Genomic DNA, 26,113 nt, shown 5'->3' on the forward strand with positions numbered 1-26,113 from the left:
ACCCGCCTTGGCCTCCCAAAATGCTGGGATTACAGGTATGAGCCACCACGCCCGGCCTGGGCATTTCTTATGAATGGGATTATATCATACGTGACCTTTGGCGACTGGGTCCTTTTACTTAGCATGATGATCTAAATGTTCATCTGTGTTGTAGTCTATATATATATTTAGAGGCAGGTTCTCACTCTTGCCCAGACTGGAGTACAGTGGTGCAGTGATAGCTCATTGCAACCTCCAACTCCTGGGCTTAAGCAATTTTTCCACCTCAGCCTCCTGAGTAGCTGGGACTACACTCATATGCCACCATATCAGCTAATTTTTTTTTTTTTTGAGATGGAGTTTTACTCTTGTTGCCCAGGCTGGAGTGCAATGGTGTGATCTCTGTTCACTGTAACTTATGCTTTCTGGGTTCAAATGATTCTCCTGTCTCAGTCTCCCAAGTATCTGGGATCACAGGAGCCCGCCACCACGCCTGGCTAGTTTTTATATTTTTAGTAGAGACAGGTTTCACCATGTTGACCAGGCTGGTCTTGAACACCTGGCCTCAGATGATCTGTCCGCCTCAGCCTCCCAAAGTGCTAGGATTACGGGCATGAACCACCATGACTGGCCTAATTTTTTTTAATGCTTTTTTAGAGATGGGGTGCTGCTGTGTTGCCAGGCTGTTCTGAAACTCCTGACTTCAAGTGATCCTCCTGCTTTGGCCTCCCAAGTTGCTGGGATTACCGGTGTAAGTCACCATGCCCAGCCACTTTTTATGGCTGAATAATATTCCATTGCATGAATAATACCACATTCTGATTACCCATTTACCCATTGATGGACAGTTTGGTTATGTCCATTTTTTTTGCCTTTTATGAATAATGCTGCCAGATGCATTCATGAGTAAGTTTCTATGTGGACATGTGTTTTCACTGCTCTTGGGTATAAAGGCATACATCTGAGATAGCACAGGTTTGGTTCCAGTGTACTGTAATAAAGTGAATATTGCAATAAAATGAATGTTTTGGTTTTCAGCACATGTAAAAGTTATGTTCACACTATCTTATAGTCTATTAAGTATGTAACAGCATTCCATCTTTTAAAAAGATACACATCTTAATTAAAAATACTTTATTGCTAAAAAATGCTGACACAGAAACACAAAGTAGGTATATGCTATTGGAAAAGTAGCAGTGATGGGTGTGTAGCAGGATTGCCACAAACCTTCAATCTGTAAAAATAACACAACACCTGCACAGCACAAGAAAGCCGAGCACAGCAAAAGGAGGAGCTTTGCCTATGTTCTTAGGAGTGGACTTGCTGGGTCTCATGGGGACTCTACGTTTAACCTGTTGACTGTTAGCCTTAGACTCCCAGGCTGTTTTCCAAAGCAGCAGCACTGCTTACCCTTCCCACTGACAATATGGGAGGGTTCTGGTTTTTCTGTATTCTCTCCAACTTGTTACTGGATATCTTTCTGATGATAACCATCCTAGTGGATGTGATTTGGGCTTACATTTCCCTGATAGCTGAGTATCGTGAAACAGGCATTTTATTGGGATAGAACATACATTATATGAATTTTCAGGTCGTTCGCCACAGCAGTAAAGGGGAACATAGTTGGGGTTTTCTACTGGAAAATGATCTGGGTATTTGGAGGGACCGTGATGAGTGCCTGGAATGGTCGGTGCTGTAGGTGTGATTCCCAGTGCTCCTGAGTTAGGAGGCAGTGTGGATGCCTATGGAAGAGAGAGGGGAGACCGCTTGGATTTTTTGGACACTGTAATTCTAGTTCGCTTTCGAGTCCTGGCCTCTGCCACTATCTGGCTAGATAATGGCAGCAATACAGACAGACAGATGCGTAGCTCAGAGAGCGGTGAGAAGTGGCATCTATGCGGCAGACGTTCCTGCTCGGATACAGCGTCCTATCATCGATCCCACGATTTCTTCCTCAGCCTCACTCCGTTGGACTCCCACTTCCGTGTGTTTCCGACTGCCCATTCTCCCCTCCGCTGAGGTCTCCCTCCTAGGAATCTACAGGTCAGGCAGGCTCTTCTGCAGTGGGTATTAGTGCAGGCCGAGGCCGAGGGACTTGTTTTATTCTGTGTAGTTTCAGAGGGCTGAGCTAGGGCCAAGAGGCGGAAGTAAAACTGAGCCGATTTCAGCCCATTATAAAGACGTTTTCAAGCATCCGAGCTCTGGGAAGTGAAAAGGGCTCCTCCTGATCTGCCCCAGGAGTGTCGGCGGACGCTGTGGTGTGCAGGTCAGCTGGGGGCGATGGGGAGCAGGACAGGTCTCCGGGAGAGGAGCGTGCACCCCCTTACTGCCCCTGCCTCCTCTTGCAGGTAGCCGAGAGACCGCTTTCACCTACGCGGTGAGCGCCGCGGGCGTGGTCAACGCCATCAGCCGGGCCTGCCGCGAGGGCGAGCTCTCGACCTGTGGCTGCAGCAGGACGGCGCGGCCCAAGGACCTGCCCCGGGACTGGCTGTGGGGCGGCTGTGGGGACAATGTGGAGTACGGCTACCGCTTCGCAAAGGAGTTCGTGGATGCCCGGGAGCGAGAGAAGAACTTTGCTAAGGGATCGGAGGAGCAGGGCCGCGTGCTCATGAACCTGCAGAACAACGAGGCGGGTCGCAGGGTAAGCTGGGCCTCCCCGGCCTCCCGGCACTGCAGACCCGTGGGGCTGCTCCCGGGCTGTGCCACCAGCCGTGGCCTGGCCATGAGGGAAGCAGACTAGTCTGACCGTGAAGATTCTTCCCTACAATTGCAAATTTAGATGTCCACATTATTGAACAAATCCTTTTCAGAATGCCCCACTTCCCAATGGGCACATGTGCTTTTTTTTTTTTTTTTACACTTTATTTATTATTCCACAGTCCCTAGAGGGCTTAGCTGCAATGTTGGGATCCGAATTCCAGACATAGGATTAGAGCAGAGCTCTTGTCTTGGCCACCCCTGCTTTGCCACTTGAACAGATAAGGCCTGTGGATGTTTACGCTCTCAGATCTTATCTAGGGTTTATGGTGTGTTAAAGGCTCAGGTAAAAACAGAGTCTTTTAAGAGCTGCTGTCACAGAAACCCAGTCATGCAGAAACCCAGTCAAAAAGCGCATTCAAGTACTAATGACAAACACCCGTCTGTGTTGTGAGTTTTTAAAGCTAAGTAGAAGTGTGAGAAGACAGCCGCCCGTTTAAGGCTCAAGCAGCCTCCCCAGTCTCATGTAAGATGTGACCACCTTTTCAGCCTCAGTTTCAGTAGGGACAACAATACAGTCTGAGGGGAGCTTGGTTCATTGTATGTGCAGAGCACACCTGGGCAGCAGCGTCATGGCTCCTAGGTGGGGTGCTGGAGAGTGTGGCCCCTCTGCCTGCATCTGGTTCCACAGATCCGGCCTCCTCTTTTTTTTGCTACCCGCCCCCCCATCATGGCTGCCTCTGCCACACAAGACTGGACGGCCTGCCTGCAGGAAGCTCTGCCTTTTGCTGCTTCTGCATAGCCAGTGTCAACAGGGACAGAGGGCAGCATGGGGGTGCACTGGGTTTCCCCTGAGAAAGAGCTGAGGTCTGAGCACTGGGTGGTGAGAGGATCTTTCTCCTGGAAAAAGACCTCTTGGGAAATAGCACAGACTTCTTTCTCTGAGTGTTGTCCCCACTGGGGTCTATGTCAAGCCAGCTGGCTCTAGGTCACAGGTGAGGTATCATAACAAAGATGAACTCACTAAAATATGAGAATGGCGGCCAGTGCGGTGGCTCACGCCTATAATCCCAGCACTTTGGGAGGCTGAGGCGGGAGGATCACCTGAGGCCAGGAGCTCGATACCAGGCTGGCCAACATGGTGAAACCCCGTCTCCACTAAAAATACAAAAATTAGCCAGGTGTGGTGCCACATGCCTGTAATCCCCAATTCTTGGGAGGCTGAGGCAAGAGAATAGCTTGAACCTGGGATGTGGAGGTTTCGGTGAGCTAAGATCGTGCCATTGCACTCCAGTCTGGGTAACAACAGTGAAACTCCGTCTCGGAAAAAAAAAAACTCATATATTGGAGCACATATCAAAGAAATGGGATAGGAAGTGTCTTTTGTCTGAAAGGGGATTTTGTAGTATGGCTGGGTAGAATGTAGTGCACCTGTGGGCATAGCATCAGAAGGCATGGGACATCAGGTAGAGACCAGAGTGGGTAATTTGCCCAGGGTCTTTCTTACACTTCCCCTATCCAGAGGCTACTTTTGTTTTGCAGAAAAGTGTGTATGTAATGTTGTGTCAGCCTGTGGTGATGTGAGGAGTACTGGTAGTTGCTCATCTCTATGGGCTAAACCAGGGCGGAGAGGTTGGAGCCATCTCAGGTGACTTCTGCTCAGGCCGGGTGTGGAGCCACCCAGTCCTCTCAGGCATCCTGTCTCCCAGTGCATTTGCCCACGCCTTTGGGTGTCTGAGCCTGAGGAGCAGAGACGTCAGCGAAGTGGTTAAAATCCACACTTGATCTCTGGAATGCCTGAAGTGGATCCAGTTGTTGAGGTCCTGGTTGGAACACTGCGCGCCCCAGTCCTCACTGTTAGTTGTCTCTCTCCCACCTGAACTTCGCTCGGGCGTTCATGCTCTCTGGGAGTATTCCCTGCTCTGCCTTGGCAGGTTGGCGGTAGGTTCCTGCGGGCAGGGATCGCCCTCTCTACCTCTTTGTTTTAACCCTCTGTGTACTGTATTGGGTGGGGCATGTGCATATGCAGACAGGCGCCCTTGGGAGAGGTCAGATTCACAGAGGCTGCTTGTGGCTCTGCTGAGCTGTGCTGTGGTGTCCGCAGGTGCCTTTGACCAGGCAGGTGACATCTACTCTTCCCCTTTCCCCTGCTGCTGGGTCCATCTCACTTTATTGCCCTTAATTGTTCGTTTGCTTGTCCAGGCTCTTATCTGGCAGCCTCCCCTCCCACTGGGCTTGTTCCTGGCTTGCATACCTTCCCTGTTTCCCGCCTAGCCCCTTTCTCCAGGCCGCACACCTGTCCTCTTCCTTAATTCCTTATTTCTCTCTTTGCCTGTGTCTGCTCCAGACTGGGAATTCCTGGCCCTCTCTCTCTCTCTCTCTTTTTTTTTTTTTTTTTTTGTATTTTTAGGAGAGTTGGGGTTTCACCATGTTAGCCAGGATGGTCTCAATCTCCCGACCTCATGATCTGCCCACCTCAGCCTCCCAAAGTGCTCCCGACCCCTGCCCTCTTTATTTTTTAATCCCCTCTCCAAGGGACAGGCCTCAGTCATCAGTCACCATCTGAGGCCGGAGGTAGTCACTGCTTGCCTCCTCACACCTCCGTACAAGGTTCTCCAGCAAGGACTGAGTGGTGGCTGGGACAGAAAATAGACAAGTATTTTAGAACCAGATTAAAAAGAAAAAAGGATTATCCAGGACCCGATGTCTTGACACAGAGTAAATCTTAGGCTACTTTGCCAGAAGTTTCTGTTGGCCCACAAGAGCCTCTAGAAGCTCCTTAGACAGTAATGGCAACACCAGGGGTTGACGGTGTTTTGCCACTCAAGGGATTCTAAGCATTTTCCAGATAAAAGCCTGGTGCCTAATTCTGTAACATTCCTGTCTGTCAGGAGGCTTGGGATTGGGACACCATTAGATGGAAGTGGAAGACTAGCTTAGAGGGCGCTTTTCCAGGGACGGATCATGGAACCGGAACATTTTTCAAAGCATTTTTTCTTTCTTTTTGAGTTAGCAGTCTGGGCTGAAAATTGGCATTTCCCCCATCGCCTACAAAAGGAGCTTATATATATTATCAATAGTAACATATGAAAAAAAATACAGCTATTCCTGTCTCTACAATGTCTTTGAATTAGGGGAAGTATGGGGGGTTGTGTTTAAATGTGAGAGCACTGGCGTGCTTCCTCTCGGATATGTTTTCCTAAAATTCTGGTCCTTGGAGTCTTGCTCCCCCTTTCCTTCCCTAGCTCAGCCTGAGTGTTTGCCCTGCAGGAGATGCTTATCTGGTGCCCCAGAGCTAAGCGGCAAGGTACACAGTTTTCAACCCTTAATGTTTCCTCCTTTCAGCAGTGCCAGATGCCTGCCATCCCTCTCTAAACCAAGGACCATTTCCAGAGGAATGTCAGGCTGCAGCTCAGACCCAGGGCATTTGGGCCAGAAGGGTAATTGCAGGTCCCGTCTTTGAAGTGTCTGTTGGAATGGGGTGTCAGTTCCTTTATGTCTTGGGCCTGGAGTTGCCCGGCCAAGTGCTGGTGCTTTTAACCTTGGGAAGAGCCTTCCTTCCTCCTCTGCTCTAAGCCACCTTTAAGCCCCGAGATTGGAGTGGATAAGTGCTGGTTATTCTGACTCCCTTCTGGGTGGCCTTGGAGGTTAGTGAGCCTCTCTAGAGCTTCAGTTTCTCCACCATAAAATAGTGGGAATAATTCTATATCAGAAAAAACTCAGGAAGACTTTTGACAACAGTCATAAGCCCTGATGATGACTGTGCTGTCTCTTGCACCTGCAATGGTCTCTGCTTAGCTCTGAATAAAGACACAATCCAGGGGCTCTTGAAAAGAAATCTAAGAGAAACCATTGAAAAATGAGTCCTGACTCAGTTGGTGACAGTAGCCGTGCGTAAGAAAATGTTCTGCAGCCAGCTTGCGTTTTCTTCCTGCCATCTGCACGTCTGGGCCTGCCGCCAGATTTGGTTGCCATGGTGCAGGAGTCTGCTGCCACCGAAAAGCACTTTGTAAGCAGCTTTCTGGTCTGCTCTTGCTTTGACATTCTGATTTGGGATAAGAACCCTAGTTCCGGTCTACTCCACGTTGTGGCGGTCCTGTGACTTCTTGGGTAGACCTGCTCAGGTGAACTGCTCCTGCCGGCAGGCCTAGCCTCTTACCATTCCCTTCACCTGGCCTCACTTCCTTACTCCAGTTCTCCCAAGGGGGCACCTGGGGGCTGCTAGGGAGGAAGGAGGTGGTCTTGCTTACAAATGGGATGGCTATGGCAAGACTGCTGATGACTCTCTGGAGTTAGTGACTGCATGGTAACATGGCCATTGAATTCTCAGGGTATTTGACAGGATTAGGGAGCGTTCTGAGCTGATCAGGGCTATACCAGTGATTTCTGTGATACATTGGATTCTTTTTTCTGACTTGTGCTCCTATTTATGCAAAAGCTGGACACATGTTGCTGTTTAGGTTTGTCTTGCTTTGTTTCTAGCGAAGGAGTCTTGCTCTCTTGCCCAGGCTGGAGTGCAGTGGCAGGATCATAGCTTGCTGCATCCTCAAATGCCTGGGCTTAAGTGATCCTCCTTCCTTAGCCTCCCCAGTAGCTGGGACTACAGGCACCAGGTATAGTGCCTGGCTACATTTTGTTGGCTATTATTTATTTGTTTGAGACTTTGATTGAGATGGAAATATCTTTATTTTCTGATCGTGAAAACGATACATTGATTATATGTAACAGGTTTTGAGGAATGAGAAACCGATAAAGTAGAAAGTGAAAGTGCCTCAGTGCCATCCTCCAGCTGATAGGGACAAGTTGCCTGGCCTCCCCAGCGTTCTTTCCTGTGGTGCCCCTTTTATGTTTTCCCACTGAGCACCGAGGATCCTGGAAAGCTCTTTGCATGCATTTGAAAAGCTGTCTCTCCGCTACCCTCCTGCCCCTCCTGTGTACAAGGCCTCTTCCTCGGGATCCTCCTTCTTACACCCTTCTTTCTCCTCCCCTAGGCTGTGTATAAGATGGCAGATGTAGCCTGCAAATGCCACGGCGTCTCGGGGTCCTGCAGCCTCAAGACCTGCTGGCTGCAGCTGGCCGAGTTCCGCAAGGTAGGGGACCGGCTGAAGGAGAAGTACGACAGTGCGGCCGCAATGCGCATCACCCGAAAGGGCCGGCTGGAGCTGGTCAACAGCCGCTTCACCCAGCCCACTCCAGAGGACCTTGTGTACGTGGACCCCAGCCCTGACTACTGCCTGCGCAATGAGAGCACGGGCTCCCTGGGCACGCAGGGCCGCCTTTGCAACAAAACCTCAGAGGGCATGGACGGCTGTGAGCTCATGTGCTGCGGCCGAGGCTACAACCAGTTCAAGAGCATGCAGGTGGAGCGCTGCCACTGCAAGTTCCACTGGTGCTGCTTCGTCAAGTGCAAGAAGTGCGCTGAGATCGTGGACCAGTACATCTGCAAATAGCCCGGCGGCTGCTCAGTGGACCAGTACATCTGCAAATAGCCCGGCGGCTGCTCCGTGGACCAGTACATCTGCAAATAGCCCGGCGGCTGCTCCGTGGACCAGTACATCTGCAAATAGCCCGGCGGCTGCTCCGTGGACCAGTACATCTGCAAATAGCCCGGCGGCTGCTCCGTGGACCAGTACATCTGCAAATAGCCCGGCGGCTGCTCCGTGGACCAGTACATCTGCAAATAGCCCGGGGGGCCTGCTCCGGCACCGCCCACACTCTGCCTCACAAAGGTCTATGTTATAAAAATCTATATAAATCTATTTTATATTTGTGTAAATAAATGGATGGATGCTAAATAATGGAAAGATGCAAATGGAAAGGAAAGCTTATTTAAGAGACGCTGGAGGTCTTTGAGGAGTAGACTTTGCTGGTTCTTTCCTCCTGGGGGGTGAGAGGCGGGGCTTTTTCTCTGGCGAGGACTCTCAGGATATAGGGACTTGGGAATATTTACTGTCTGTCCACTGTGGCCTGGAGGAGGGAGGTTGTGGTTGGATGGAGGAGATGATCTTGTCTGGAAGTCTGGAGCCTTTGTTGGTTAGATGACCGCCCATGACCCTGGCCACTAGGCCAAGAGGCCCTGTGAAGGTGGCAGGGACTCAGCTTCAACCCCGATGTCTTCAGGGTCTTGCCCGGAATGTAGATTGGTTGCAGAAGAGGCCCGGTGCTCTCCTACTCTTAATTCACGTGCATCTGTGCAGCATCTACAGTTACAGGAATGGCTCCTTCCCTAAACTGAGGAGAAGTCCAATATCATCTCTGGCCCAGTAACCACGACGAGATCTGCACCTCCCGGACTTCGGGCCTGCCTTCCAGCGAGGCTTCTTCACCTTGCACAGTTGACTAGCTGCTGCCACAAGTTCCCCGCCTGAGGAGGGAAGGGGGCCGTTTGACCTGACAGTCAGGAAAGCCCTGAACTGAATGTGCCTGGGCTGCAGAAGCCTGGGGGCATGACTGGGCTGAGTGGACACTGTGCTGTCCTCCCCGCGCGAGGGGAAGCTTAAGCTGCCGCTGTCACTCCTCCACCCTAGGGAGGTCAGGCTGGCGGCCGGCGCACTCATCATCTCTGCCCCAGGTGTACAGTTTCTCTTTGACATTAAATGCCCTTCACGGAGGTTTCGCTCCCTTTCCTTATTTGGACCCGTGCGGATCTTTCATGAGTCTCCTTTTATTTTTTATTTGATCTTTAGAACTCTGCAGTGTGGAAGAGGGTAAGGAAATTGACTCCTTAGACTGTATTGTCTGGTGATTAGGGAGAGGGCCAGAAGAATGTTGAGAATTAAATAAGGTGATGCATGTAGGCGTTCACCCCAAGGGCTAGCACACAGTTAAACACTCCAGAAGGGGTAGCTGGTAATATTACTGCTATGAACAAGGGAATTCAGAGATTTTTTTTTTTGAGACGGAGTTTTGCTTTTGTTGCCCAGGCTGGAGTGCAATGGCGTGATCTTGGCTCACCTCAACCTCCACCTCCCAGGTTCAAGCGATTCTCCTGCCTCAGCCTATCGACTAGCTGGGATTACAGGCATGTGCCACCACACCAGGCTTATTTTGTGTATTTAGTAGAGACAGGGTTTCTCCATGTTGGTCAGGCTGGTCTTGAACTCCCAACCTCAGGTGATCTGCCTGTCTCAGCCTCCCAAAGTGCTGGTATTACAGGTGTGAGCCATGGCCGAGGAACTTCAGAGATTTAAGTTGAAACCTCACATTTACCTCCCCCTTTCCCTTCTCCCATTTGATAGCCTACCAAGCAAATGCTGGCTTGTGCCCTGGTCCCTCGTAAAGCCCGGGCAATGGGGATGACCTTTGCTGTCTCCTCTATGTTGCTCTCTGTAGTTTTGGACTTCAGTATCTGGGCCCTGGAGAATAAGGCTTGGGGCTTCAGAAAGGGAGATATTCTTATCCTAAAAAGGGAGGAAGGAGTGACAGACAGAGACATTGAGCCAGGCTGCTCTGCAGTGTCCAGCCTGCAGGTAAGTGGTAATTACAGAAAGACATCAGTTTTATTCTAGAGAACTTTGCTTCTGGAGAAATAACATTAATGAGTTAACTTGGGTTATAATGAGAAAACGATATTGCAAAACTGTTTAAAGAGATTCTGGGTTGGGCGCGGTGCTATAATCCCAGCACTTTGGGAGGCCGAGGCGGGTGGATCACGAGGTCAAGAAATCGAGACCATCCTGGTCAACAAGGTGAAACCCCGTCTCTACTAAAAATACACAAATTAGCTGGGCATGGTGGTGCACGCCTGTAGTCCCAGCTACTCAGGAGGCTGAGGCAGGAAAATGGCTTGAACCGAGGAGGCGGAGGTTTCGGTGAGCCAAGATCGTGCCACTGCACTCCAGTCTGGGTAACAAGAGCGAAACTCTGTCTCAAAAAAAAGATCTGCCTGAGGACATTTATGGCCATACATACTACTGGTCTCTTTAGTACCTAAAGGGGAGTGTTCTGACCCAACCAAGAACCTCAGACCTAGAGTTATTTTACCAGCAGCTAACTCACGCTGTTACTCAGATTCCTTTGGTTGACACTTTCAAAGTGACATTTCATTTTCATGAAAGAAAATGATTGAAGTTATGGCCAGGTGTAGCAGCTCATGACTGTAATCCCAGCACTTTGGGAGGCTGAGGTGGGTGGATCACTGGAGGTCAGGAGTTCAAGACCAGCCTGGCCATCTCTACTAAAAATACAAAAATTAGCTAGACGTGGTGGTACATGCCTGTAATCCCAGCTACTTGGGAGGCTGAGGCAGGAGAATTGTTTGAACCTGGGAGAGAGACAAAAGTTGCAGTGAGCAGAGATCACGCCACTGCACTCCAGCCTGGGTGACAGAGTGAGACCCTGTCTCAAAAAAAAAAAAAAAGATTGAAGTTAATTGGTCTACAAAAGATGAACACCACGTCCTTGTCTTCATTCGTTGACATTTAACCATTTTAAACACCTTTAACCATAACTATCTAGCTGCACAGATCAACCGTGAAAATAGGGTTTTGAAACTGGTAAACTTGACTGTTCCCCACATCAGTTCTAGAGGCTGGGGGAATTACTTTGTATCCAGTGCTCAAACTGTTGAAGAGCTGAAATCTAATCTATCAGAAGCCCCCAGAAAGTAGCTGAGAATGATTGCCCACAACCCCTCAAAATCACTTCCATGTTCATGGAGGGAGATGGATAATCCTTATCAGCATGAGGTTTTCCTGCAGAGTCACGGCAAGTGGTGGAGTAAACCAATTTTCCTTCTGATGTGGGAGCAAGTTGTGTTCAAATGCCAGTGTGGTTATTGCACCCACCGACCTATGTTTCTAAGTAGGTTGGAGTACAGTTAGAGGTACTTGTCACTTGCCTGTTGAATCCTGCTGGATTGACAGCTGTCTGTGAAGTAACCAGTGATGCCGGAGGAACGTGGGCAGAGAATGTAGAAACCAACCTGAGAAAAGCAAGTGGGCTTCTGCGCAGAACCACAGAATGCTGGGGCAGGAAGGGAATGTGGCAGTTAAACTCAAGTTCCTGGGGCTCCAGATTAAGGATGGGACTCTCCATCCTTTGAGGTGAGAAACAAAACTTGCTATTTGTATTGAAACCTCAAATTGGCTATTGCTGTTCTGCCTGCCGTGCTTCCTCTCTTTAATCATTACTGCCTTATTTAAGCTAAGATACAATAGTAATGGTTGCTAAACTCTGTCATCCCCTAGAGTTTTAGATAAGGTTCGGATAAGGACCTCCAGATCCTGAGCAGGTCCCACACTTTAGTTGCTTGTAAAAAGGCAGAGTCCTGGGTCCCCAACACCAGGAATTTTTATTCAGCTGCTCTGGGGCAGAGCCTGGGACCTGCAGTGATCCAATGCTCAAGGCTACACTGGACTTGGATACGGAGAGCTAAGACCTGCCGGGAGTCAGGGAGCCTGGTCCTGATTCTCAGCTCAGTGCTCTTTGCAGCCCCAGGCAGGGTTCCCTAGTATCCAAAATGTGTTATAATCACCACGTAGTCTAACCAGATCATTGCATTGGGTGTAATGTCTGGACCAAACAGTCCCAGCCATCCTGGGGAACCTTTGTGACAAGTAGGAAAGAGCTTTCTGCCCCAGAGCAGAACTGTGTTCCACCTCCCTCCTCCACCTAGGATGGGTAAGGGCCTACTGATCCAATTCCTGAATGTCTATAATAAGGCAATATGTTCTTTGCTATTTGTCTTTGCCTTAACTTCAAGATAAAATTAAGAGAAAGGTATGCCTGACTGCCTCCATTTAATCAAAAGACAGGATGGACAGCTAGAGGATGGGAGGATAGGAAGGCAGTCACAGGTGTGGTTAAGCTTAGGGCAGGCCTCCATTCATCCAAGCATCGTGGACAAAGTCTCCAGAACTTGGGTTCAAAGCCTTACTTGGACAGCCCAGTTTGTTCTCTTCCACTCTCCATCCTTTGAGGTAAGAAACAAAACTTGCTATTTGTATTGAAACCTCAAATTGGCTATTGCCTCGGAAATTCTGCCATGCTTCCTCGCTTTAATCCTTAGTATCTTATTTAAGTTCCATCATCCCCTGGGGTTTGAGGAGCTAGCAAGCTGTCCTGTCATTATGACTGCTCTGTGAGATAGAAATCTTGCAGATGCAGTAGTTTATCAGACAGGCCTATTCCTTGGGCAGAGAGCCACAGCACCCTGAGCGTGTGGGGAGAACAGTGCTTCCATCTTAAAACAGGCTCTGCTGCATTGCCAGACACCACTGATACTGGGCACATGGATTTTGGGAGAACCTCAGTGTGAGAGTGTGTGTGTGTGTGTGTGTGTGTGTGTGTGTGTGTGTTTGCACTCGTGTACTTATGCCCACAGGAAAGAATGTTTTTCATTAATCTAGAGGTGGAGGCGGAGACGCACCAGAGGCATGGAGTATGTAAAAAATTAAAAACAACTCCACACTTCTGGCTGAGGCATTGCAGAGCATGGGTTGTCTATCTTTATTGGAAATGTTTGTCCTCTGCCTGGCTGGTGATGACAGGCTTCATATCTCTAGAAGGAATGCTGGGGAGCTGAGAAGGGCTGCGAGCCATGGTTGCTAAGTGTTACTCTTAGTTCTTTATTATGTAAGAATCTCTGCATTGTGTTTATACTAAAACAGTAAGTAAAGGGTGCTTTAATTCTGGTTTTACATAAGAAGCATGGGAGTTTGCCCATTTTTCTCTGAAGTAAGAAGATTTGGGCCCAGCGTGGAGGATCGGACAACAGGCAGTGTGGACGACTGAACCCCATCCACTGGTAACTTTCTAGCCTGTTGGAGAATTTCGGTGTTCCTTGTGTAGATTTTTCCTTCCTCGCTTCCTCCCTGTTGCTGCAGGCCTTCTGGTCTTCACGCTGCTCATTTGCAGCCCGACCAGAAGCAGCAGCAGCAGCAGAGCCAAATCAGTTCATTGAGGCCTCCTAAGTCATTTTGATAAACAACTGGGTGGGAGGAGGGGTGGTTCAAGTGAGATTTTAAGAATGACAGATGCATGTGTATTATTTGAAGCTCCACAGGAGAACTGAAAGTAGACTGAAAGCTGCTCACAGCCAAAGCCAGAAATAAACTGCAGGAGAGAGAGAGAGAGAGAGAGAGAGACTGACTCATTCAGGGCAAGAGAGGGTTTGCTGGTGTGGAAACCGGGTGGTGGGGAGGCATTCAGTATCAGGAGGGCCCTCAGCCAGGTCCCAAGGAAAGATGTGAAAGAAAAGACGCTACGGAAAGAGTGAACCCTTTTCATTCAATCTTATTGTAAAGCCAAAAGGAATGACTACTGTTTTAAGTGACCCTGGCCCCATCCCATATTAGTGCTCTGCCTGTTGGGTCAGCCAGCTCTTTGGCTGGTACCCGATTTGAAAGTTATGTCGGCTGGGCACGGTGGCTCAAGCCTGTAATCCCAGCACTTTGGGAGGCCAAGGCGGGTGGATCACGAGGTCAAGAGATCGAGACCATCCTGGTCAACATAGTGAAACCCCGTCTCTACTAAAAATATAAAAAAAATTAGTTGGGCATGGTGGCACATGCCTGTAATCCCAGCTACTCAGGAGGCTGAGGCAGGAGAATTGCCTGAACCCAGGAGCCGGAGGTTGTGGTGAGCCGAGATCGCGCCATTGCACTCCAGCCTGGGTAACAAGAGGGAAATTTCGTCTCAAAAAGAAAAGAAAGTTATGTCTTTCGTATATTTATTTCCAGAGACCTTTTTAGTAGAAGTTGTATTTCATAAAGGAATTTTTAAAATCTCTTTTGTTCCCTGCTCTGTCTGCCAGCACCCACAACAGTGCCTAGAACAAAGCAAGCACTCAGTAAATATTTGCTGAGTGAATGAATGAATGATGAGGAAACTGAGGCATAATGTGATTAACTGCCCGGTTCACAATGTCATTTGTTCTATCAAAATTGGAAGTCATAGAAACCAATTTGAGCCAGATTACAAAGGAGTATGGCACAAGGGGTCCCAAGAGTCGCAAAGATGCCAGGGCCTTCAGGAGTGGACCTGGATCCCCCTTCTGGATCCCCCTCCCTTCCTCCTCTCTCTTCTGAGGGCTGCCCCTCTCTCTCTCCCTCTCTCTCCTTTCCTCCCTCCCTCTGCAGACCAGCTTCCTCTGCCTCCCATGGTGGGGACAAGTCAGCACACAGCTTCCCAGTTAGGCTACAGTTCCAGCCACAGGAAGGGACTCTGAATCTCTCCTCGTCCTTGTCCCAAATTCACAGGAGGGGCTCCTGGTCAGGGCTCTGTCCACCATTGCATGACTTTGCAGCGGTCAAGTCAATGAGTGGAGGGGCTGAAGAACTCATCAAGGTGAAAGGAGCTGCTCACGTTCTCATAAATTTCTCTGTGGATGGTTAGATCGAGAGAACACATAATCCGGCGGTGTGAACAGAGATCCCTATGTATTTACCCTGGAAATTATCATGATGTCTTTACTGAGGAGTCTTTTATCTGTGAAAATGCACAATTATGGGAGAAGTCCTGAGGATTGTCTAAAATAAGTAAAAACCTGAGCCCACTAGTGTGAAGAGGAAGGCTTCTGGTCTCTGAATAACCCAGGACAGGACATACACACATTCCTCTATTTTGCAGGGTCGAGGGAGCAGAATTGCTAAGAAGCTGATTAGAGTCAGGACAGCCCCTGACTGGCATTCTGCCCTACAGGTGTGTTCATTTTTTAAATACTAAGCTGTATTTGAAGTCCAGTCATTCCTGTGGATAATTTAAAGTTACTTTCCCTCTGACAGGACCACTCTATAGTATCAACTGCTTCCTTCATACATTTTCCTAGTTCTTCAAGGCCTGAGTATGCCAAAAAGGAAAACCCGAGAGGAATAGGGGTTGCCAGGATTTTTCTGTAAATCTTCCACAGCTCTTGGGGGCACCCAGTAGGCATTTGAAACGGACTTACCTCCTGTGGCTGGCCTTTTTTGTCTGTTTTGTTTTGACAGCAAAAGCCATATAGCCTTGAATCTTAAGCTATGACAGGCAGGACACATTTGTAAAGTAGGAAGTAATTACACTCACACTTTTTAGGTGCTATGTTTCCTTCCTCATTTTATTTTCCAACATGAAAGTACATTTTTTGATGGACCTGAGAACACGGCCTTAGGTCCGAGCAAATGGTCCACCTGGAGCCCACTCCAGACTAGTCTGCAGTTCGGCGTCTGGCCACAAAGTGTCGCTGTCCTCTCAGTTCTAGCCGAATTGCTCCGGCTCGCACCTTGGTTCAAAAAAATTTTATTTTGGCCTGGCGCAGCTGTTCATGACTGTAATCCCAACACTTTGGGAGGCCAAGGCGGGGGGTCACTTGAGGTCAGGAGTTCGAGACCAGCCTGGCCAACGTGGTGAAACCACATCTTTACTAAAAATACAAAAAATTAGCTAGGCGTGGTAGCCTATGCCTGTAATCCCAGCTACTTGAGAGGCTGAGACAGGAGAATTGCTTGAACCGGGGAGGCAGAGGTTATGGTGAGTCTAGATCATTCCACTGCACTCCAGCCTGGGCAACAGAGTGAGACTCCATCTCAAAAAAAAATTATAATTGTAAATTAAAATAAAAGTTGGGTGATGGGTCATTGCAGATTGATGGCAGAAAACGGAATCTGGACAGCAGCAAAGCTGAGTTCTAGATTTTTCATTTGGATAAATATGGGAAGAATTAGGCCAGTCTTATTTTACTTATTTTTAAAAGATTGAGTGAGGAGGGCAAGGCAGTGGGAAAGAAAACATGAAAGGAATGCCTTGTCCTGCTCGGCTGGACCTCAAGACATCCACAGTACTTTTCATGCTTGAAGGTTATGGTGAAGGAGGTGAGTAACCATTATAGCTGACATTTGGTATACTGTGTACCAGCTGCTTTACACACATTACATGCAAGCCTCTCAGGACTCTGCTGTGTAGCCAGGATTCTCCACGTGTTTCAGATGGGAAAACTAACCCTGAAAGCGGTGAAGTGGCATACTTCACCTCACACCGTCATTAACTGATGCTGACTCCAGGCCTCTTTCAGCCTCCTCAGTGGATTTCCAGGTAAAGAATCTAGTCAGCTGAAATGGGTATCTTCTAAGTCTCAGGCAATGTACAATAATCTTCCCTATCTTGCCACCATGAATTTTGAACAAGAAGAGTGAGTAGGGAGATTTCTTTTGATAAGGGCATATGGCAGGGGGAATTTGGGGATCCCAAATCTAAAGTAAACAGGTCAGGTACTGACACCTGCAATCCCAACATTTTACCAGGCTGAGGCGAGGGTGGGTGACACTTGAGACCAGGAATTTGAGACCAACCTGAGCAACACAGCAAGACCCTGTTTCTACAAGAAAGAAAAAAAAAGGCTGGATGCAGTGGCTTATGCCTGTAATTCCAGCCCTTTCGGAAGCTGAAGTAGAAGGATTGCATGAGTCTAGGAGTTCGAGACCAGCCTGGGTAACACAGAGAGACCCTGTCTCTACAAAAAAAAAATACAAAAAACAAGCTGGGCATGGTGGTCCCACCTGCTCAGGAGGCAGAAGTGGGAGGATCACCTGAGCACAAGAAGTCAAAGCACAGGGAGCTGTGATGACACCGCCGCATTCCTCCAGCCTGAGAAACAGAGTAAGACCCTGTCTCAAAAAAAAAAAGAAAAAAAAAGGCAGGGCGAGGTGGCTCATGCCTGTAATCCCAGCACTTTTGGAGGCCAAGGTGGGTGGATCACGAGGTCAGGAGTTCAAGACCAGCCTAGCCAACGTGGTGAAACCTCATCTCTATTAAAAATACAAAAAAAAAAAAAAATAGCTGCACGTGGTGGTGGGCATCTGTAATCCCAGCTACTTTGGGAGGTTGAGGCAGGAGAATCGTTTGAACTCGGGAGGCGGAGGTTGCAGTGAGCCAAGATGGTGCCCTATTCTCCAGCCCAGGTGATAGAGCAAGACTCCATCTCAAACACACAAACAAAAAAACCCAGCCTTGCTATCAGACTGTACAAGATCACAGAGCTCAGAAATCTGGACAGACCTGAAGGATAATATCTCAAGAGAAGCCTCTGAATGTTGCTGGCTCCCCTAAAAGCTGAGCAGGGAAAAGCCAGCAACCACACAGCTGCACATGCTGCTGGCTCTGCCCCAGCACTGGCCCAGAATCCAACTGGGGCTTCATATTCTCTCTTGGGAAAGTCCCCAAGGGCTGTCTGCAGTAGTCACGCACTTGGGAACTTGGGCTGCACGCTGAATTAAGAACTCAGCCAAATGAAAACTCAGTTAGTCTGTAAAGTCATTTGACTTTTTGATGGGCAAAGAGATTTGGCTTTTTTTTTTTTTAAGACAGAGTCTCACTCTGTCGCCCAGGCTGGAGTGCAGTAGCTCAATCATAGCTCACTGCAGATTTCACCTCTTGGGCTCCAGAGATCCTTCCACCTCAGCCTACTCAGTAGCTAGGACTACAGGTGCATGCCACCAAGCCCAGATAATTTTGCTTATTTTTTGTAGAGACAGGGTCTTATAGTGCCCCTGGACTCAAATGATCCTCCTGCCTCAGCCTCCCAAGTAGCTGGGACCACCAGTGTGCACTACCATGCCCAGCTTTTTTTTTTTTTTTTTGTAGAGGCTGGTCTCAAACTCCTGGGCCCAAGCAATCGTCCTACATTTGGCCTCCCAAAGTCCTGGGATTACAGGCATAAACCACCATGACAGGTCACAGATTTGGTTCTTTAATCCCAGGGATGAGAAACCAGAATTGTAGCCTCGACTCCAATGTCAATTTGTTCAAAAGCCTCTGAGGAAGAAGCATCAGGCTTCCAGGCTTTATTTGCTCCTCACTTCCCGGTTCAGCTCAGGGTTTTTGCAAAGTTTAGCTGCCAAACGAAGTGAGAAAGTGCTCTGGAAAATGTATATGATCCATTCTTGCATTCACTATTATTTTATTTCTGCTGTTGACTGTTGTGAACTGACCCAGTAACCACAGGGTAGTTCTTTGTTTTCCAGGCCCCTTATTGCTTTTTTACAACAACAACAACAACAAAAAAACACTTTCTTTGCTAAACAAACTTTGTGTGTGTGTGTGTGTGTGTGTCTGTGTGTGTGTGTGTTAACCAAAAGACCAAAGGTGGAAATACAGCATGGCTTTCTTTCTTTCCTTTCTTTTCTTCTTCCTTTTTTTGAGACAGAATCTCACTCTGTGGCCCAGGCTGGAGTGCAGTGGCATGATCTCGGTTCACTGCAACCTCTCGGGTTCAAGTGATTCTCTTGCCTCAGCCTCCCTAGTAGCTGGGATTATAGGCACATGATACCACTCCTGGCTAATTTTTGTATTGTTAGTAGAGACGAGGTTTTGCCATGTTGGCCAGGCTGGTCTCAAACTCCTGACCTCAAGTGATCTGCCCGCCTTGGCCTCCCAAAGTACTGGGATGAAAGGCATGGGCCAACACCCCCAGCCTTACAGCATGGCTTTCTAAACAGAATAGCTATTTGTTGTTGGGACAGGTAACTGAGAGGATAGATTTCATTCCCCAGAGAAGTTTAAGAATATAAGAGCATTTAGATGTTTTTAGAATTTAGTAGAGTATAGAGCCAGGGAGAAAACCAGACATTCTCTGGAGATTCATCATCTAGAGGGTTTTGTGAGTCCCATCTCCTTTTCAGGAGTTAACCAGCCTCTAAATAGCAAGGGTGACCAGGCACGGTGGCTCACACCTGTAATCCCAGCACTTTGGGAGTCCGAGATGGGGAGATTCACCTGAGGTCAGGAGTTCAAGACCAGCCTGACCAACATGGAGAAACCCCATTTCTGCCAAAAATACAAAATCAGCTGGATGTGGTGGCATGTGCCTGTAATTTCAGCTACTCAGGAGGCTGAGGCAGAAGGATCTCTTGAACCTGGAAGGTGAAGGTTGTGGTGAGCCGAGATCGCACCATTGCACTCCAGCCTAGGCAACAAGAGTGAAACTCCATCTAAAAAAACAAAAGGCCAGCAAGGGCACTGGATTCAATGCAGAGGACCTGGCTTCCCAACCAACTGATTAAGTGATTCTAGGAAGTTTCCTCTGTAACAATACTCCCTCTACCTCAAATTAAATAATGGATGTGAAAGGCATTTGTAAAATATAAACTTTTAAAATATTGAGGCTGGGCATGGTGGCTCATGCCTGTAATCCCAGCACTTTGGGAGGCTGAGGCAGGAGGATTACTTGAGCCCAGAAGTTTGAGGTTGCAGTGAGCTATGCTCAAGCAACTGCCTTCCAGCCTGGATGACAGAGCAAGACCCTGAATCGAAAAAGAAAAAAGTACCGGTGTATCTTATATAGATACAGGTAAGTGTATAAGATATATCTAGCTTTCATCATGGCAAGATCCATGAAAATACGCTTTTTTAAAAAGTAAAATGTATTATGTAAGCTCTTGGGAATCATCTCGATTGAAGCCAGCCACAACTGCAAGGGGTCTAACCTTGATGACCTGAATTTGTTTGGTGTTTTGTATACCCAGAAATCTACCATCTTTCTCTGTGTTGACCGTGGTCTCTCCTGAGAAGGCCAGTACCTGAAAAATGAGCATTCCATCCCCATCACATGGGAGTTTTTTGTTTTTTGTTTTTTTGAGACAGAGTCTCGTTCTGTCGCCAGGCTAGAGTGCAGTGGCACAATCTCGGCTAACTGCAACCTCTACTTCCCAAGTTCAAGCAATTCTCCTGCCTCAGCCTCCCAAGTAGCTGGGACTACAGACGTACACCACCACGCCCAGCTAATTTTCGTATTTTTAGTAGAGATGAAGTTTCACCATGTTGGTCAATATGGTCTCGAGAGCTTGACCTCGTGATCCGCCCACCTCAGCCTCTCAAAGTGCTGGGATTACAGGTGTGAGCCACCATGCCTGACCTTTTTTTTTTAACCCCCTATTCTGTTTACCACTTTGTCCTAAGGCATGAAGACCTTAGGAAACTTCTTTTTTTTTTTTTTTTTTCTGAGACAGGGTCTCCTTCTGTCACCCAGGCTGGAGTGCAGTGGTACGATCTTGGCTCATTGCAACCTCTGCCTCCCAGGCTCAAGTGATTCTCCTGCCTCAGCCTCCCAAGTATCTGGGACTACAGGCATGTGCCACCACACCCGGCTAATTTTGTATTTTTAGTAGAGACGGGGTTTCTCCATGTTGGTCAGGCTGGTCTCGAACTCCTGAACTTAGGTGATCTGCCCACCTTGGCTTCCCTGGGATTACAGGCATGAGCCACCGCACCCAGCCAAGGAAACTTCAAGAAGGCAAAGGGAAGGAGCCACCCCTGTGTCCTTTGAAAACATGGACAGGCAGCCAACTCTGAAAGGAGCTCTGGGAATGGACTCTGCCCCTCAACCCCTGGGCCTGGCAGCCCTCACCTAGCTGCTTTTCCCCACTGGCCTCTGCCCCAGGCCATGGCAGCCACAGCAGGGGCTCTGAGCTGGAAAGCATCCCTCCTCCTCACAGAAGGTCTGTGACAGGTGATAGGATTCTCAGGATCTCAGGTTAGAAGCTGGAAGGCATTTTCTGAGGGCCACATGATTACACCAGCTGGAGTTTCTGTTACCATTGTACAGTCCTTGATTTCTGGGACACAAGACGTTCTTTTGGGCTGTCCTGAACAACAAAGATCACAGATACACTTGTTTATTCGTGGAGACGCCCTCTCGCTCTAAACAATTGACTTACAAATTCTCTTTCTGAGAACAATGCCCATTCATAAGTTGGGAACATTCTGTATGAGTGACTTCTGGCTGGAAAGGCACAGTTCTCAGGAGGGGAAGGTGGGTAGGGTTTCACCCCTATAAAGTGGGCCGGTGCTTAGACACTCAGGTCCCAGTGTTTGCTAGAAATGCTTGGGCACACACAGGTGCCTGGTCCAAGCCTGCCACAAGGAACACACCTGTGCATGTGACAGTCTCATGTCCTGCCAACATGCCAACTAACCTTCCTAACCTTCACCCTGAGCTGAGCGGGAGTATTGGGTGACTGTGTCCTCACCAAGGTCACAGTAACACTTTTAGAAAAAAAAATTCAGGCCGGGCCTGGTGGCTCATGCCTGTCATCCCAGCACTTTGGGAGGCCAAGGTGGGCAGATCACCTGAGGTCAGGAGTTCGAGACTAGCCTGGTCAACAGGGAGAAACTCCTTCTCTACTAAAAATACAAAAATTAGCCAGGCGTGGCGGAAATGCTTGTAATCTCAGCTACTCCGGAGGCTAAGGGAGGAGAATAGCTTGAATCCGGGAGGCGGAGGTTGCAGTGAGCCGAGATTGTGCCATTGCACTCCAGCCTGGACAACAAGAAACTCCCTAGAGTTCTAAGGCAGAGACTGGCTAAGCTTTTGCGGGACCTAAATGTTATATAATCAGGGTAGGGCAGTTTAAATAATTACGAATATGAAATTATGAACAGGGGCTCAGAAGGCAAGGGAGAGACCCTGAAACTTGAGCTTCATTCACTTAATGGAAAATGCAACTCTGGTTGGGAAAGAATCTAGAAGATTCTATGAAAATACAATTTTTTTTTTTTTTTTTTTTTTGAGACGGAGTTTCGCTCTTGTTACCAAGGCTGGAGTGCAATGGCGCGATCTCGGCTCACCGCAACCTCCGCCTCCTGGGTTCAAGCGATTCTCCTGCCTCAGCCTCCGGAGTAGCTGGGACTACAAGCACGCGCCGCCATGCCCAGCTAATTTTTGTATTTTTAGTAGAGACGGGGTTTCACCATGTTGACCAGGATGGTCTCGATCTCTTGACCTCGTGATCCACCCGCCTCGGCCTCCCAAAGTGCTGGGATTATAGGCTTGAGCCACCGCGCCCGGCCGAAAATACAATCTTATAGAGCTTTGAATTACTTTCCTTAACATACTTTTAATATTTCTTGCCTTATATAGATCCTGGCTTTTCTCTGACAATGTCATTCAATTGAAAACCCTTTGGGTAAAGGCCCTTGGCCTCCCGTCACCCCCATGCGGGCGGGAGGTGGTGCTCTCGGGGTCTCCACACCCCGGGGTTGCAGCCCCTCGCTGGGTAGTCTCTCCAGCCCGACTGTCCTCTCCGCATTTTGTCCCTGTCCTCCACCCACCATGGGGCACCTCTGCAAAGCACCCAGGGTCAAAGGCGCACGGCCGTTTCCTCCCAGCCCTCATCCGCCAGCCAGCTGAGCCGCGCCTGGGCCCCCGTCACCGCGCCTCGCTCCTTCAGGACCCGAAGCCTCTGTGCTTAGTGCCCCCTGCAGCCCACTGCTACCCCACTCCTGCTGTGCCCGCCGCCTCTGCACTGCCCTCCTGGACTTCATTTCGCCCCTCCCCTGCCTGGCTCTCCCACGGCCGGCCACCCCAACCCCGCCCCAGCAGCAGCCTCGAATGCCCTTTCCTCCAGAGCGCCTCGCGGCGGGGCGGAAGGCGGGGGGAGGGGCGCAGCTCCGCCTCCCTCGCCCGGAACAGCCTGCAGGCGCCGTCCGCCGCCACTCCCCACCCAGCGGGGCTCTGCCAGCTGCTCCCAGCGCTGACAGCCACCCCCGCGGGCGCTGAGCGGCCACACGTGCATCTTCTCACCCTTCCCCTGCACCGCCCGCTGTCCAGCCCTCTCTTCCTGTTTTCTTCCGCTGCACAGTTGGCTAAAGAACCTTGCAGACTTGGGACAATTCGCCCCTGTCCCGATTCCTGATCCCTGGCCTCGCAGCCCCACAGCTGTTTTCCTTTCGCCTCCCGGGTTTCCCCTCGCCCGCAGCCCCAGCCCTCTGCGGCCGCGACCTGCTCTGCCCGATCTGCGCCTCCGGAGGTGCCGCTGCCCCCCTCCCCTCCCCTCTTCCCGCCTCCCTCCTGAGAGGCCCGCTGTGGGGAGGGCGGACTCGGTGTGTGCTAGGCTTCCCCCACCCCCGCCCCGGAGAGATTCCCCTCAGGGTACAAGCAGAGCTCCCTGAAGCTTAGTTAGCCCTCACCCACCAGCTGCAAGGGCGAGGACCCTGCCTTCCTGATCGCTCATCGCCCCGGGCCTGGCCTGCGGTCTAACCCGGAGAAGCTGCCCGCTGTTCCGTGCCCACCAATGCACCTGCCCGTGAACATGAGGCCGCGGGGGGGCCGCTGGGCAGAGTGCGGAGAGAAGGGGTGCACTGGGCACTCAGCGCAGCCCTAGGGAGGCAGGGCCGCCCCAGCCTGCTCTCCTGTCCAGGAAGGCCGTCCGGAAGCAGAAACCCCAAGAAAACGGCTGGCTGCTCAGGGTGGCCTTCAATGTCTCTCCTAGCCTGACAGTCGCTTCCCACCAACCCTGCCCTGTGGTCTCTGGCGCGCCCTCGCATCTCCTTTCTGTAAAATGCAGATCGTGGCGTCTTCCCTCTCCCCTGAGGATCGTGAGCCAATGCGTGTGAAGCCACCAAATCCCAATTTGTATTAACGTGCTGGAAGCAAGGGGGTCAGAGCAGCTTTCTCCTCTGGTGGAGACAAAACAATGATTTTCTTTCTTTTTTTTCCATACAGTATCTCACTCTGTTGCCCAGGCTGGAGTGCAGTGGTGTGATCTTGACTCACTACAACCTCTGCCTGCCCGGTTCAAGCGATTCTCCTGCCTCAGCCTCCCAAGTAGCTGGGATTGCAGGCACAAGCTACCACGCCTGGCTAATTTTTTGTATTTTTAGTAGAGATGGGGTTTCACCATGCTGGCGGGGCTGGTCTCGAACTCCTGACCTCGAGATCTGCCCGCTTTAGCCTCCCAAAGTGCTGGGATTACAGGCATGAACCACCGCACCCAGCCCCAACAATGATTTTCTTAAGGACACACAGTTTGATGCTGGAGGCTTGAGAGTGGCTACAGTTGGGGCACTGGAGAGGTGGCCTCTGGAAAAGGGGTCTAAGTTACATAGTGACTGATGCACTGCAGAATGCCTGCTAGATTGTACCTTTGCTGAAGGCAGCGCCAGTTACCTGTTACACTGTTCACTATAGAATTGCCAGCACCAAGCATAGCATGGACTGTTAGCAGCAGCACAGTAAACATCTGATGAAGGAAGGAGGGAATTAAAGGAAGAATAAAGGAAGGAAAGGATAAAGAAAAAAGGAAGAAGGGAGGGAGAGAAGGAGAGATGGAAGGAAGGATGGATGAAAGGAAGGAGGGAAAGGAAGGATGAAAGAAAGCAAAGAGGGAGGAAAGGAAGGAAGGAGGGAGGAAAGGAGGGAAAGGATGAAGAAAGGGAGGGAAAAGGAAAGAAAGGAAGACAGGAAGGAGGCTGCTTAGGAGTAAAATGCCCATAGGGACGATGCAACCAGGCCAAGAGCCAATAGAAGGTGCAGAATGTCAAGCTGCCGAGGTGGATCATGGAAGGCGAGAATGAGGGAATGTCCACCCAGTCCTCAACGACAAATCATCATCTTGTTTTATTTTGCTTTTTTGGTCTTAATTTTTAGTCCACGATGCCTGAATGCTGGTGTTCTGTGCAGATCTTTGTGTTTGGGTAGAGAGAAGGAGAAAGAACACTGGGACTGGCCCACCATGGCCCTGCCCTTACACACTACAGGAGGGTGATTATATGAAAAGGATGACGAGGACGTGCGTGTAAAACATTTCAACACACAAGGCCAGGTGCAGCAGCTCACACCTGTAATCCCAGCACTCTGGGAGGCTGAGGCAGGAGGATCGCTTGAGTCTAGGAATTTCAGACCAGCCTGGGCAACATGATATAAACCTGTCTCATATAGTTTGCCATTTGAATCTACTACCTACAAATATGACTATAAAAACAAGCAAACAAGAGCCTCTCAGGCTCAGGAAGGAGAGCCTGAGAGGAAGGGAAGAGGAAAGAAAAGCCTTCTTTCCCATCTCTGAAGCCTTTGACTGAGGCCAGTGGGTAAATACTGATGCTGAGGAGGGGAGGAGAGAAAGACAGAGAGAGACAGAGACAGAGAGAGACAGGCAGAGACAGAGACCCCTGAAAGGCTGGTCTGCTTTGGAAATCCTCATGGTTTGCCTAGAGGAGCAAGCAACGTGGGCCAAGCTAAGAGCCTTGAGAGCTTTTAACACACCAATTAGGTAGTAGGCCAGGCAGGAAAAAACACTGAGAAATGTCCAGTATGGGCCGGGCGTCGTGGCTCATGCCTGTAATCCCCACACTTTGGGAGATTGGAGAGGGGGAGAATCACTTGAGGCCAGGAGTTGATGACCAGCCTGTGCAACATAGTGAGACCCCATGTCTCCCAAAAAGTAAAAAAAAAAAAAATTAGCCAGGTGTAGTGGCGTAGCTACTTGGGAGGGTGAGGCAGGACGAGTACTTGAGCCTGGGAGGTTGAGGCTGAAGTGAGCCATGATTGCATCACTGCACTCCAACCTGGTCAATAGAGGGAGACTCCATCTCAAAAAGAAAAATATATTCAGTGTGGCCAAGATATTTTAGGGTGATGAGAAGGAGCAGGGAGCCTCCTGGCCAAACTTAGTCTGCGATCCTGTCCTCAGTGTCTGAGACTACTAAGTCCTCAACAAGAAACAAAGATTAAGGGTCCAAATAATGA

At 49.5% G+C, this 26,113-nt stretch overlaps 1 protein-coding gene across 6 annotated transcripts in view; it reads left to right on the top strand.

Moving 5' to 3' along the window:
* The window catches only part of WNT5B (Wnt family member 5B), a 122,713-nt gene extending 113,426 nt beyond the window's left edge, over nucleotides 1–9,287 (top strand). For all 6 annotated transcript variants that reach the window (XM_035255428.3, XM_003733706.5, XM_035255429.3 and 3 more), the window contains exons 4-5: nucleotides 2,328–2,620; nucleotides 7,668–9,287. In XM_035255428.3, the coding sequence (XP_035111319.1) occupies nucleotides 2,328–2,620; nucleotides 7,668–8,126 (752 nt within the window). In that variant the 3' untranslated portion in view covers nucleotides 8,127–9,287. The remainder of the gene's footprint in view (nucleotides 1–2,327; nucleotides 2,621–7,667) is intronic.
* The last annotated feature ends 16,826 nt before the right edge of the window (nucleotides 9,288–26,113 follow it).

The sequence above is a fragment of the Callithrix jacchus genome, chromosome 9, assembly GCF_049354715.1.
Source record: "Callithrix jacchus isolate 240 chromosome 9, calJac240_pri, whole genome shotgun sequence".
NCBI lineage: Eukaryota > Metazoa > Chordata > Mammalia > Primates > Cebidae > Callithrix > Callithrix jacchus.